Genomic DNA, 15,410 nt, shown 5'->3' with positions numbered 1-15,410 from the left:
TTGGCTCCCTCATGCTTGAATGTTTCTTTACCAATTTGCTCCTAATGCATGTTAAGTTGACTCCCACTGCTATTGGTGTTGTGAGGAGGAGAAATGGCCAAAGGGGGGAGAGAGGATCAGTTTCACATGAGGGGCCCTGAGCTATTTGGATTCTCTTGTATTTTATTGTTGCTTCTGAGGGGGGAACTAATACAGTGTTGCACACAAAACTTCCCTAGTGCTGAGGGGGAATTAATTAAGTGTGGCACAAAAAGTGGGCGCACTGGCCTTGGTGAACTTAGAAGTGGAGCCAGTGGGGTGTTTGAAGTGAGAAAAGCCAATCTGCTGGCTTACGTAGAATATTGCTCACAATGGTATTAATGCTAACCTGAAAGGATGAAGAGTGGGGAAAACACAAAAGCTGTCGGGATGTGGAATATCACCGAGGTTCAATCAGCATGAAGGTCCTACTCAATAACAAGTTGGAGGCAAGAGTAAAAGTTTTTAAATTCAAGGCGTAAGTCAGCATAAACGTAATGAACAGTTTGCTTCGGAGCAGTGTGAGGAGCTTCACTTTGAAAATGTTTCCTTGCCATTGCTAATGTTGACAGTGTATTGTTCTCCGGTTTCATTACAGAAACAACAAACAGCACTAACTTGTGCCCTGTAATGCTAACTGAATCATTTTCAGCATTTCTGCCATTTCCATGTAAACGGACACTGTTTGCAAAACCTTGCCAAAACTTTTCTGAAACGAAATGCCAATGCGATGCGATTTCACTTGAAACATGAGAAGATAATTTATACGCGTCTGCGTCGGAATTCTATTTTCTGGTGGAAAAATTGTCTTTGTAAAGAATATTTTGATTTACACTGTTGCACTTGGTTAAAGATACTTTATCTCTTTAAGTAAAATTGAAGGCTTGTTACACCTTCTTGTGGTACAAAATGGAATTTCAAAACTGATTGTGTTGGACCTAGCAGGTCAGTTTGCTAAGTTCAGCAGGTTTCTATGAAACACTATTTTTTGGTTTGTTGCAAAAACACAATATTATATGCTGTGCTTTTAAGAAAGTCTTTTGTACAGTTATCGCTATCACTTTTATCTCAAATTACAGATTAGTACAGAATAGAATAGAATAGAATAGAATAGAATAGAATAGAATAGAATAGAATAGAATAGATATACTTTATTAATCTTAGAGAGGAATTCTTTAAATTACTACCATCCAGTCAGCTGTATTGACGCATATAATGCAGCATATTGCTATGCATTTTTTCACATGTTTATTCATAATTGTGATCTATGGAGGATATCAACTTTAAATGTTCCTCCTGAATAACTTCAATTAAAGAAAAAAAGCATGTCACTGCTTTGAAGAGTCCTCAGTGCTTTTAGCTTTTCTTATAGTGACATGAAGACTGTTTATTCAGGTTATAGGATTCACATCCAATGGGAGCCTTTTCTCCAAGCTAAAATCCATATTTCTTTGTTTCATCTAGTTATGATTTTTACTTTGTTCCTATCTGACAGACAATAATAATGTTGCTTTGTTTGTCTATTTAATATGTCTCGGAAATACAGCTGAAGTAATTTTGAAAATCAGTAAAAGAGAAATAAAATACAAGTGACAAGTAGATATTTAAAAAATAATAATATTTAAGGACAGGCTAATTTAAGGAGTTTGCACGTTTTATGCGAAACAACGGCCCCTGCAGGCCTTGGGCGTAGCTGCAGCTTAATGAAAAGCTCGTGTCTGTGGCTCGCGTCCATGGAAGAGGGGAACTCCTTCCTCGCTCTTTAAGTAGCACTCGAGTAAAATGTAAGTTTCTTTTGCCTGGTGGAGTCTGTGCTGGAGTTGTGGCAGTGCTAGAAGCCGGTCTTTTCTTACTTTCTGGAAGATCCATCCTCAATACTGCTCGGTTGCTGCTCGTTAAGCATCTGGCGGAGTAATAGCGGACAAAACGAAACTTAAGGAAATCAGGGCAGCGGGAGCGCACATTACGTCACATCATCTCAAATTCTCAGCAAAAAAATTCTGGTGCCGAACTGGCACTGCAACTTTCAAGTGACAATTTAACGCTGTTAGCGGTACTTACAATGAATATGTCAGGGCACATTATACACATCATTGAACATTTGTAACATATTTATGGTGGAAAATAAGTATTATTAAAGTTGAAAAACTCCTTAATGCACCTTTAAGTTCAGTTCAGTTAAAATTTGGCATTGCATTGGATTACATCCCAAAACTCAAACCTTTGAGGCTTTGACCACAACGGTCTTGCTACAGAAACACACACATGTAGCACAATTTTCCAGCATAGCTTCCTTGAAATGTCCCTTTAGGTCATAAACCAGCATTCACCTGGCGTGAAAAGCAGTTTCATCCAGCCAACTGCTCCTGGGCCTAGAGATGACTATACACACACACACACACACACACACACACACACACACACACACACACACACACAGAAAATAAGCTCTGGATCCAAATTAGCCTTTTGTGAAGCTTTTAGTACTCCAGCCCCCCTGTGGTGCCTGGGGAATCATGTCCAATGGGATTATTCCTCCATCTTGGAGTATCCTTTCTGAATGGAACTCTGTTTGCTTGATTGTGTGTCTGTATGTAAAGTGTGTGTTCAAAAAAGTGGGGAATGAGCCAAGTTCTTAAGTGGATTCAGTTGCTTGGGATTCACGACATGCATCATTTTAAATGTGAGGATAAAATCTCAACCTCGTCTTCTCTCCTCCGCGTGGTGAACAGCGAGTCACTCGGACGAGGGTTCAGACGTGGAGTCAGAGCCCGACCTGCCGCTGAAGAGGAAGCAGCGCCGCAGCCGGACCACCTTCACCGCGGAGCAGCTGGAGGAGCTGGAGAGGGCGTTTGAGAGGACGCACTACCCCGACATCTACACCCGGGAGGAGCTGGCTCAGAGGGCCAAACTCACCGAGGCCCGGGTGCAGGTACAGAGACCGCACAGCCGGACCATGAGCTCACACCCCGACACACACACCCAGCTACCTTCCCTGACACCCTCCCAGAGATTAGTGCAGTGCAATGTGTAGTACTTTTACTTAACTTGAATGCTTAAATGTTATTTATGATGATAAACACAACATGTCCACTAGATCAGCCAATTTCCTGCATCCCATTCATTGTCTATGTGAAGTGCGCCGCCATGCCTGCTGGGTGTGGCGAGGCATGTTCCGAGCTGCGTTGCGATGCATCGTTCTGGAGCTGTCCTCAGCTCATCTGTTGAATTTTTCCACCTTTATGCAAATGAAGGCCAGTAAACGGAGGTCAAACTTCCTAAACTAGCACTGCTTATTTCTCTCCTCGGATGTTTTCAGAAATACTTTCCACTGGACGGTTTCAGTACCAAATAAAAGTTTTACATTTGTTTGTCCAATCGGGCGCAGGCAGGACAGTACGTAGTTATTGATAGGAAATGCTCACCTAGCAAGTGTTTTCAGATGTTGTGTGTTTATGTATGAGAAAAATTGCTCCAGTGGACCATTCCTTTTGAAGACTGTTACAGTAACTCATCACTGCCACCCTGAGGATAGAAGCGGTACTGCTGAAATCGTACACACTGTCCCTTTAAAGGCAACATGTCCATATCTGTTTACTCCCAGCCGGGCATGCACATCTCGTCCTGTCCGGCTCCCAGGGGCCCAATCCAGGCTTCTCCCATTGTGATCTGGAGTCCCGTAAATTCTCCTCTACAGGCTCCATCTGGGAAGTGTAAACAGGCTCAGCATGAGCACCGTCCATATGGACTCAGCATGTCAGTCGGAGCAGCCAGCCACACACACACACACACACACACACACACACACACACACACACACACACACACACACACACACACACACACACACATCTTTCTAAAATCACTGTGCTCCAATAAGAACACACCTCTGATTGTGGTCTCCAGGTGTGGTTCAGTAACAGGAGAGCCAGGTGGAGGAAACAAGCCGGAGCCAATCAGCTGATGGCGTTCAATCACCTGATACCAGGAGGATTCCCGGCATCGGCCATGTCCAGCATCCCGCCCTACCAGCTCTCCGACAGCACCTACACCCCCTCATCCATCGCACAAGGTAGGGGCAAGTCGATGTGGCACCGCTGTGCTCCAGGGCTGACACTCTGGATGACCATTGGTTTAGTTCAGTGACCTCGAGCATCTACTGAGGTTTGACAGCTATTATTTAGATACTTGTTTCAATTTGTGTGAGCCACATTGCTGTTTTCTTGACAATACCAGACTGTATCCTACCATATTAATTATGTCTGTATTCCAACTTAATCAGCTACTGACACCGTACCTCTATAACGGGATTCGCACTACGACCAATAGAGGTTCACGGTATACATCAAGTAAATCCATACAGTCAGAAGAACTTTTTCACACTGCCTTTTTTCAGCAGCCACGTGGAGCCCAATTTCATTCATAAGTTATAAGTCAATTGACTTATAAGTCAGAAAATGTAGAAAATGGTTTTGTTAATTCTGCTGAAGCACTTTAAGACACTCAGAAGGATTAAAACCATCTCTTGTTTTCCCCTAATATGGTGTAAACATAAAGCACACAAAACATAAAGATAGATTCTAGAAAACAAATGAAGTGCAGAATTATTTCAATTTAAAGAAAATTAAAATTTGAAATGCACAATATATAATACAATGTAGCCTTAGAATATGCTACAGTTGTACATATAATTGCTTAAGCCTGGATTCAATGGGTGCAATTCTAATTGGACTTCAATCAAAACAGCTGCTCCACTGATCAAACGAGGTAACCCGGACCCAGTGGGTGTAAGCGTTTACTGAACCCCGGGCTCCTACCTTGTGGAACCGGCGCCCAGCTCTGCTCCTTCTCTCATTTCAATGTGATTTCATTGTATTACTGTAATTTCATTGTATTGCTACATGCCATTGATGATTGTTCCTCTTGTAACCTATGTACCCTGTGTTTATATATGAATTGTATGTAGATACAAGGAACCGTCTGTCCTATCTCCTTCTCTTTCTGTCCCCTCACCCCAACCGGAATAGCAGAAAGCCGCCACCTCTGAGCCTGGTTCTGCAAAGGTTTCTTCCTGTTAAAAGGGAGTTTTTCCTTTCCACAGTCGCTTATGCTTGCTCATGTGGATCTGTTGGGTTTTCTCTGTAAAAGTGTCTAGAAACGACCATGTTGTAATTGGCACTTCATAAATAAAGCTGAATTGAAATTAATTTTTAAGTTTTATGTCAGAATTCTTACATTTCTAGTAAATTATTATTAGTTATTTCACCGACACTCAGACTGGTTTGATTTAATGTTAGTTTATATTTTATTTTAGTTTATTATCAGCTCATTTCTTGGTCATTCTCAATGATTTTATGTTGCAAAATTTAGAAAAGCATTAATTAGCCACAAAATAGATGATTTCAGCTGACTGATGGGACGAGAAAAAGAAACACAATTCAGCTTGAATAAAAATTTATAAAGGATTATTGGCAATAAAAAAAAAGCTGCTGACTGATTTTCTGCTGATACATTAATGCCATATTCAACCAGATGTAATACAAAACATTCACTTTGGTTTCTTTCATACTTCATTATGACACAATTTAGTTTTTATTAAATAGTTTTGCCTTCTCTCTCTTGAATGTTTATTACAAACATCAAATCAGTTTTTTGGATCATCACTGACCTGATTTCCTGGCCCCTGTTTGTCCCGCAGTATCGGAGCCCCCTAGCACGGTGCACCGCCCCCAGCCCCTGCCCCCGTCCTCGGGCCACCAGTCGTCTGCAGGTGGAGGGCAGGGTGAAGGCGGCTCCGCCTACTGCCTCGCCTCCGGACGCCATTCCTTCTCCGGGTACTCGGAGAGCTTCGTGGGCCCCGGAGGACCGAGCAACCCCATGAACCCCGCCATCGGGAACGGGCTCTCGCCACAGGTCAGGAGTTGGTGTGCATGTTGGATCAAACCGTAACTGAAAGACGACTGGAACGAAAACAAAAACAAAACACTACTAGCATTAGCTGTATTCATTTCACGAGTCTCTTTGCACCACGGATGAACTATTTTCCCAAAGCAGGACAATTTTGTTAGAAATAAACACCAGAATAAATGAGTGTCATAATTATTAAGCAGTGATTTTGTAGATTTAATCATTTCAACCATTTTTTTTTAATCAAGTCACTTTTATTGAATTTATTACATCTCGTAAACAAGTTTAAAAAATTAGCAATTAATGACAAGAAAACAGAAAATAAAAGACAAATCAAATGGTTTCCAGGGCAATCTTTTGAAAATAGTTGGGGGCGGGGGGTAAAGAGAAAGAACAATATGCTATAAACATTAAAACATTGTGTTTTTCTTTGCTTCTTTTATTCCTGTAACTATTCTGCCTCAGAAACATTGAGTTTTACTGAAAGCATTGATGCCCATCACTTATTATCCTCTACATGCTACAATTCTCCTGTAATCTAAATAATCAAGTGGCATTGAGTTATGCTGCGACTCCAAGCACTCCTTTGAAATTCTTATCATACGACAGAAAAAAAAGGTGAAATTTAATGTTAATGTAGAAATTGGTTTAATTTTGATTTTGTTTTTTCTTTGCATTTCCTCTGCCAGTAATATCTTGGGATTCAAGTTTGCAATGTCAACACTGTTAAAGGGGCATTATTTGTTTCTCCAACTTTTCACACCGAATTTTAATTCTAGTTTAATTTATCATGAGAGAAAAATCAAAGGTCAGGCCAAAGGAAAGAAGTGTCCTTCGCAAATAGTTTCTTGGATATCATATCAGAGATGTAAGCCATTTTTCTTGCAGGAGTATTGACCATAACAGCCAATCAGAAGCCGTGAACATGCGTGACAAATACACACATTCACTCAGTATATCAGAGTCAGAAGACGCCTCAGTTTCACCTTCCCAGATATTGTTTCATGCAGTTGTGGAGTGTATAAACACACAGACGCACTCCTTTCTGACTCACACGCTCCACGGTCAGATGGCTCTCTGCTGGTTGGAGAGGAGGCATGAGGCGACTCCAGACAGACAGAGGACGATGGATCGTATGACGAATTGGAAGTGAAAAGACAATTACAGTCAATTATCCAGCCAGGGCGTCCCCAAGGTCTCCAGACCCCGACGGAGCGGGCGCGGAGGAGACGGATGAGCCGGAGACCCCTAACAGGCAGAAAATGAGATTTCGGCCTGGCGCGGCCCGACTGCTAACAGCGCAGCGTGAAGACGGGAGACACGCTCGCATTGCTCGCAGGTCCACATAATTGCACACACGCCGGCGTGGTGTAGATAATTGATCGACTCCACCACATTCAGAGGATCAGTTAAGGATTTTACAACATCTTTAAGACAAATATTACACGACATGCTTGAGCCGCATGCCAAAGTCAACTTCTCAACCTTCAGTCTAGATTGGAGGATTGATTACAGCTTTTTTTTTTTCCCCCCTCCTCAAAACCTAAACCACAACGCAAACAACTGGGATGATTTTTCACTTTGCTTTTGTCCATCCAGTTTTGGAATTACATGGTTATATTGACAATGTTGGGAATGCTGTGGACATATGAAGACCAGACATGGATAAAGACATTGAATCCATTTCCACAAAAAGTATGAAGATACCCTGTGTAAATGAAAACAGTTATGTGTCGAAGTATATTCTCTTATTGTCCAGAAGTTGTAGGATTTTCTAAAGACAAACCTTTTTTATCAGCTTATCTTTTATTTAGCTTACCAATGCTATTTCAAATCTCGAACAGCCTGGTTCTTCTAAATCTTGAGAAAATGCAACAGCAGACTTTACAATATAATAACTGTATTGCAGCAGGCAGATGCAGGATGATCAGTCTTGCGTGTATGTGCACCCCCCCCCCCACACACACACACACACACACTCAGCTAGCTCTCGAGCCCCAAGGGGAAGCTTCTCGTGATTGCATTCTTAAAATGCTTGCCTCCACATTCTTCCACGTGAAAGCAAAGGTTCTAATTTATCTGTATATATTTCATACGGCGGGGAGAAAGAATGTCCCGTCTCAGATGTTCCCTCCCGAACCCTCCGCCGCCACGCCACTCCCCCCCCCCCCATTCCGACATTCTTTCCTTCCGCCAACTCCTGTGGACGCACTGAATCGGGCCGCCGGCGATGGCAGCGCCTTCGATATAAAAACACCGCTGCGCCGGGACGGCCAGCGGCCATCTCACAGGGCTGAGAGGAGCTCGGAGACCAGACGGATGACGGGGAACGGCTGAGTGAAATGAGGAATACGGACGAAAAACACGAAAACCTTGCCGACTGGAACCCGTCGGCTTGGTTTCCCACCCGCTGCTGTTTCTCAGTCCGGTTCTGTTGTATCCCCGATCCCCTTCTGTTCCAACCAAACCCTCCAAACGCTGGTTAATTTTTTAGGAAAATGTTACCAGGCACAAGAGGAAACACAACTCCCCTCTCAAGAGTCAACATGGACTCCTCTACTCACCTCCCCTGCTTGGGAAATGATTTAAGCAGGACCATGTGTGTGTGTGGATGTAGAATAATATGTCACTTAGAGGGCCTTCAGGACGCAGAGAGCAAGGTAACCTGCTTCCTATTAGGACGCCTGGAAGAGCCTGGAGGCCTCGACTCTGCTCAATAGGTGGGATGTGATACATTTAGAAGTAGCAGGTTCAGTTTGCGTTGCCTTGCGATGAAGCCAACCTCGCCGCTTTGCTTACAGTCTGCCGTCCACTTTGATGGCCGACAGGTAGATTCGGGCGGCGTCCGATGCGGGGGTCGCCGCTCTGTTCTGAAGCACGTCGAACACGACGCCCCACGGCTCTTTTCCAGCCAAAGAGTATTCCCCCAAATTTGATTATCTGGTTGCTAATAAAGACCAGGTCAGGAGCCAGCTTGCTCCTCAAGCCGAATGCTCCCTCGGTGTTATCTCCTCCCATACATCTCTCTCGGAGATAAGTTCCTATCTCACGCCGTAGGTTCTAGAGGGAATTTCAGAATAAGTACAGCCACAGATCGGAGACAAATTGCTTAATTCTTCCGTTCTGGTACTATCTCCATCTGCGACGGGCTCGCCGGGAGCCTTTTGATGTCTACGAGGAGTTGAGGGGGGATTTCCTTTGTGTGTTGGTCACACACGCACACACGCACACACACACACACACACACACACACACACACACACACACACACACACACACACACACACACACACACACACACACACACACACGCAGTCTTGTTGCTTGCGCACTAGAAAAGAGAGATACTTTGGTTATTATAAAAATCTTGGCAGGAAGTACAAAGGGAATTGAAGTCATGTGAAGACACTGAGGATTCCTCACTGACGTCTTCCAGCTTTTGAGAAACGCAGCTCAATGAGGAACATTGTTATTGTAGTTAAGAGTTTTCAGGTTTCTCTGCTTACTGGCCTTTATCCAATATATTTTTACGTCTTGTATCGTACGGTTTGTGACTTCTTAATAACGGTCCGACCCATCGTGTGACTTCCCATCATCAACAATAATTCCAAGCTTATTGGATTATACGAGAAGTGGAGTAAAAAGAACAGGAAGATAAGACGCCCGGTCGGAGCTCCACAGCTGAAAGTAAACTTCATATGTACCATAGATTAGTGGTTCCCAATCAGGGCTCCCGACCTGCACAATGGGCATCAAAGATTCACAGAGGGTCGCGAAGTGGCATAGCTTTTTTTTTTTCTTTTAAAAATAGGGGATTCAGTATTTATTTGTCCCAACAGTACTACATTAAAGTGTTAACATCAAAGTGTATCATTCATTTATATAAGAGTGTCTCCAATATACAGAAATCCGGGTCCCTCATGAAAAGGTTGGTAATCAGAGCCATCGAGGATAAATCAGATTGGAGGAGTAAAACATTCCTCACACATGGCTTGTTTCAAGGCAAATATTGAAGTCGTTTGTAGAAAAGCTGCAAGCGTTCTTCATTTCAGAGCTTTAGAGGATGAATCGCGTAGATAATAAACAAAAGACAGACACCTGTCCCTCCCAGCTTTGACATTCAGTCCGGCATCAAATGAATAGAAATCTGCTCCTCTGTCCTTCCTCCCGCCAGGTGATGGGTCTCCTGAACCCCGGCGGCGTGCCGCACCAGCCTCAAAGCGACTACGCCATCTCCCCTCTGACGGGCGGCCTGGAGCCCCCCGCCGGCATGGCGGCCAGCTGCAGCCAGCGCATGGACCACATCAAGGGCCTGGAGGGCCTCAGCAGCGTCCCCTCCATGTCAGCCCTGCCCTCCCTGCCCAGCTCCCAGTCCTACTGCACGCCGTCGTACAGCTCGCCGGGCTACACCGTCGACCACGTGGCGTCCTACCAGTACGGCCAGTACGGACAAAGTAAGGTCAATAGCCCTCTCTTTTCTTTTTAAATCGATAAATATCATAAATGGATTACACTTGAAATGCACTGTTACACATTTTTTTTTAAGTTTTTTTTTTTTCCCCACTAATTACAAGCTTGAAGCATTCTCTTAAAAACTGTTTGATTAAAAAACAGGTCTTTCAGAAAATGCGATTTTATATTTTGCATTCTGATATAATCATAATTAAATGTCCTATTTGTGTAACATTTGTTGAATTCCAAACTTTAGGTCAATTCAAAATAAGAACAAGATTTCAAATCACAATATTTCCCTCTGTGCTGCAATTGAGTAATGTCACATTCATTAGAAATGCCTAGTAGAGTGCCGTGTTGCTTTAAACATTTTCAGTTTTATAGATCAATTTGGTAAAAGACAAAAGGAGTTTATTGAAACATCCACTAAAGATGAAGCTCTGATCGTCTGGGAATAAAATATGTGGACTTTCTGCTTAAAATCTAAAGTTTCCACAACTTGTGTACCCAACTGAAAAACACCGATCTTCAGTTTTGTTAAATGTCAGTGGCCTATTTAAGACGAGAACAGGTGTATGGGTGTCGGTCATGCAGGTAGTCGTCCTCCCGATCTGTATCCTGCAATCATGACTGTCTTGCTTCGATTCCACAAAAAGAAGTGGGGATAATAAAAAAACCCAAAAAAAACCCAAAAAGTGGACCTGGTGCAGGTAGCTGCAGCTCTGCTTGTTAGAGGCAGCGAACATCTTGGGGGTCCGGTCTCAAGTGTTGGGGTTAATTGTGCAGATCTGATTCCATCGTCGAGGTGATTGGCCCAGCACCGATACTGAACTCTGCGGTCGCAGTCGGCTCCCATCAGGTTCGCGAGGCGCCCCGATAGGCCTCCTCGGACCGCGCTGAGAGGCTCTTTTCACTTCGCATTACCGTTACCTCAAGGGTTAAAATCAACTTCAAACAAATGTCCGCCTGACTTTGGGGGAGCGGCTTGGTTTTTCCGCTGCAGCGTGATTACAGCGGCCGCCGTTTCCAATTTTGAGTCCACGCCGGGAGTTTCGGGTGGGGAGGTGGGGGGTTTGACCAATCAGGTTCATCCACTGACCTCAATGTAACCTTGAGACATGCGAGGCCCTTCAAAGAGCGTGGCAGCGGGAAAGCCTCCGTGGGGCGACAGGTATCGAATGAATATCTAACTTAATATCCGAGAGCAGCAAACGTCTAATGAGATATCTCGCTCCGACATCTTCAGGTGGACAGAGGGAGGAATTAGGGCGACACACGTAAAGAAAACGTGCACACGGGCCTCCAGGAGGCAGCCGCCAGGGCGCACGCACACCTTCACGGCGTTACGGGCCCGAGCGAGCCATCTTGATGTGATTAATCAGTGCGACTGGATAGCCGGTGTGCGGTTGGGTTTGGAGCTGCGGAGGAACGATCCCTTCTGGGGGCGGACGGATCCTAATAGCCTCTGGCAGGGCGGCGATTGGAAACAGGTGCTCCGGCCGGGGTCAGCCGGGGAAGCAGCGGTTTGATCGGTGCCGCGCCGGGTTCCAGCACGAGGAACCGCGCCGCGCCTTCGCGACACCGCAGCCGCGCCGGCTCATGGAAATCACGGCATCGATTCGTCAAACGGCTGTTTGTTTTCCCTGAGGTAACGTCTCGGTTTGTGCCCGCCGGAGGCTGGCGCGGCGCGTTTCACATGGCACTGCAGAGAGATCACCGGCCAGGTCGGAGCAGGGAAATCCGTCAAAGTCGCGACGGTACCTTTTCGTTTACTAGCTCTGAACGCAGAAACCATTAAGAAAGACTTCTTCATGGTTTTTAATGGTTACAAAATGTTGGTTGTTTTGTTTTCTTCCTTGTGGGTAGTGGTAAATTCAGAAAGAGTATTTTTGTTTCTTTGTCAGCCAAGTAGGTTTTTAACACAAACGTTTGACATGATTCAAGGTGTTCTTCCATCTTCATTTTAAACATCATGACTGGTGAAGATGGAAGAACGTCTTCGAAACTTGTCAAAGGTGTGTTTTCTTTCCTTTTTGTCAGAATCATCAGTCATAAAGTGGGATATTGATAATCCACCAACACTGCATTTTGCGTCGTTCTTCATCTTTCTGTTACGACGGAACAATAAAATCAAAACGTGTGTGAAAAACGCACGACTGAAAACATGAAAGCAAATTAAAGGCAAAGTGAACTTAAAGTAATTCAGAAACATCGACCATACATGTGATGAACTGCAGCAGGTTTCGTCTTCCTTCACTGTATTGCTCTAAATTCCAGTCATCCCCCAACTGAGGAGTGTCAGAAAACCTTTGACATATATTTTAATTCCAATTTTAAACTTCCTTTTCAGTTATTGAAATAAATGATAGTTTACAGATTATTTATTGATTCTTTTATTTCTTTTATCCCATTTGCACTTTGTATTTTCAGGCTTATCAGCAACTAAAAGCAAATTAATTTCGCCAGTGAAAACTTTGATGATAGATTACCCGAATTCAATTCTTTGAGTTTTAGTATTTTAGGTTGTTGAAAATGCCAAAGTTGTTAAAGAATATGTCAGGACCTACTTTCTTCAGTTTGTGACTTTTTTAGATTTAGACTTAAACACCATTAAATCTTCTTTGTATTTAGCAAAACTTCACTAAATGGACCAAAATTACCACTGAATGTATTCAAAAATCTTTCATATTCTGGAGAAACTGTACATTGTCTCTAAGAGTAAAATGCAGCGACTCTACGTCAATGATATACTGTTTTATTGGTTTATTACAAACTTTAATAGTGCTTGTCGTCCTGGTCTTGATGTCGCTCTGCTCTAAACTTCACTGTTAACACTTGCCCTCTCTGCGGCTTTAGACCACAATCCAGAGGAGATTTATTGCATCATATCGGTTTCACTGCGTTTGATGTGTTTATTGTCCGCCGAGCTCTGACACACAAGCGGAGCCCTCAATGCTGCGGCAGCTGCTCATGCTCCAGGAAACCACTCAGAAAACGACACAGAGGTTTTCTCTCCACTCAGCAGAGGCGCTCACTAAATATTTGTTGCTGATGTGGCTTTTCATGCAGAAGAAGGGGATCAAATCTTTACCCGAGGAAGGTCACGATCTGGGATTTATCTGTGTAAATGTCATGATAAAACTTGAATGATACGATGAAAACAACGTGGAAGATTACGGACACACAGTTTAGCCACTTTACAGCCTGATCGTACGTTTATTTCCTCTTTCTTTGCTCTGTTTGAAATCATATCTTAAGAGGCTCTTCTGTGTTTTTGCTTCACAACCTGAGAGGCGTTCAAGGACACTGCTGCTGATCATGATTTCGGGGCGCTGCGGTCTTCAGCTTTCAGAGTCGCTTACAGCTCGCCGAATAACGGTTGTTTTTATGTGTTTTGACAAAGAAAAACAGACTCACTGCTGGAGCAAAAACGGGCTTAAGGATGTGGTTTAAGCCTCCACTAAAATTTAAGATCAATGCAAAAGACAACAAACCGTTATGGATCTGTTTTGAATCAATCGTTCTTTTAATCTCTTTCCACTTAATGATCAAAAGATTTCTTTGTAAGATTTTTTTAAGATTATACCATTGAAATATTATTTGCTTGCATTTCATTATTAAGAAAAAGTACAATAATTTAAATAGAAAACATTAGAAAAATAGAAATATGATGATTATGAGAAAAATATCTTTCTTCGACAAGTAAAAGAGTTCTCATTTGTTGCACAGGCGACAGTACAGTATGGAGACATGATAATATAATAACATGAACTATATGCATTTGTGTACAACACAATAATTCACTGCTATTATTACTTATTGTTAAGTTATTGTTTACTGTTATTTCCCAGCTACGAACCCTAAGAAAGACTTTTGTCCTGTTTATTCAGCTCAGAATCGGCAAAAACTAAAACTAAAAAAAAAAAAAAAAACTAATTTAAAACCGTTAACTCTGATTTATTTACCATTTAGCAAACTTAATTCATGTTTTCTGTAATACAGCATCTTAAAACTGACTATATAACAAAATGAAAGTCTTTGCATCTTCATTTTTCTGTTAAAAAAAAAAAAGTTTTTTTTTCTTGTAACTGCACATTTTGCTCCTCCACTGCTCCCTTCACCTTCCATCCCCAAACAGCGATCACACGCTCCGCTAACAGCAGCCACATGTTAACAGAGCGGCACGAAGTGGTTTTACTCGTCCTCTCACTGGAAATCCTCTTAACCACCGTCTCATGTCCTCTGATTCCTCCAGGTGCCCTTCCTTATCTGAGGCCCGAAATCACCTGACGGACATATTTTGTGTGGGACACTCCTCAGACGTGGACCAAATTTTTTATTTTTCAATGTTTTTTTTTTTTTGTTTTGTTTTTGTGCCAGGATGCATTCTTTCTGCTGCAGGATATTAGCCGTGTGGGGGAGAAAATAAAGGGACCGCAGAAGGAATATCGAAGCAGCAAAAAGTGACTCAGAGTCGTCGAAAATCTGTGGACTTGTCTCCGAACGGCCGGTGGAAGGAGCGAGTTTACACGTCCGAGCGCCACGTGAGCGCTTGTAAAATTCCAAGTATCTCCAAACGAATCCCCCGAATCGTAATGGGAGGGGGGGTGGGGGGGGTTGAAAAGGGCTTTGTTGATTTTATTGCATTTATTTGAGATGTCCGCATCCCACACATGTAGAGAAAGTTCCAGAGGGAAGGAAAACAAACGCCGGCCAAACGAATCTGCGGGCTCGGAGCGTATCCGACGCTGTAATGTACGCCACAGCTGTACTGCAGAGAAAGTTCATTCAAACATTCCTCCCCCCTCCCCCCTCCCTCCCGCTCCTCGCTTTACCTCCCTGCCCCTTTCGGTCCCAGTGATGTTTTGGACGGCGGGGCCAAAGACCCCCGGCCTTTTGTAGTCTTTCCAACTCGATGGAGGTCAAGGGGCGACTTCAGGGAAAGTGACAGATGAGAGAGCGGCGGCGAGGTGGCTTTAGAGGAGGGGAGGGGACCAGTGAGATCGATCACAGGGTTTAAAAAAAAACAAAAC

The 15,410-nt window shown here is 43.5% G+C and overlaps 1 protein-coding gene across 4 annotated transcripts in view; it reads left to right on the top strand.

Moving 5' to 3' along the window:
- Positions 1–14,973, top strand: part of pax3b (paired box 3b) — a 31,732-nt gene extending 16,759 nt beyond the window's left edge. For 2 of the 4 annotated variants that reach the window (XM_030109104.1, XM_030109102.1), the window contains exons 5-9: positions 2,751–2,950; positions 3,925–4,090; positions 5,717–5,931; positions 10,100–10,379; positions 14,633–14,973. In XM_030109104.1, coding sequence (XP_029964964.1) covers positions 2,751–2,950; positions 3,925–4,090; positions 5,717–5,931; positions 10,100–10,379; positions 14,633–14,667 — 896 coding nt within the window. In that variant the 3' untranslated portion in view covers positions 14,668–14,973. Of the gene's footprint in view, positions 1–2,750; positions 2,951–3,924; positions 4,091–5,716; positions 5,932–10,099; positions 10,385–14,632 lie in introns of all 4 variants that reach the window. The other 2 variants (XM_030109106.1, XM_030109105.1) reach the window with 1 other exon arrangement.
- The last annotated feature ends 437 nt before the right edge of the window (positions 14,974–15,410 follow it).

This window comes from Salarias fasciatus, chromosome 14, assembly GCF_902148845.1.
Source record: "Salarias fasciatus chromosome 14, fSalaFa1.1, whole genome shotgun sequence".
In the NCBI taxonomy this organism is placed as follows: Eukaryota; Metazoa; Chordata; class Actinopteri; order Blenniiformes; family Blenniidae; genus Salarias; species Salarias fasciatus.
Note: the sequence above shows the minus strand (reverse complement) of the source record. Positions and strands in the feature narration are given on the sequence as shown.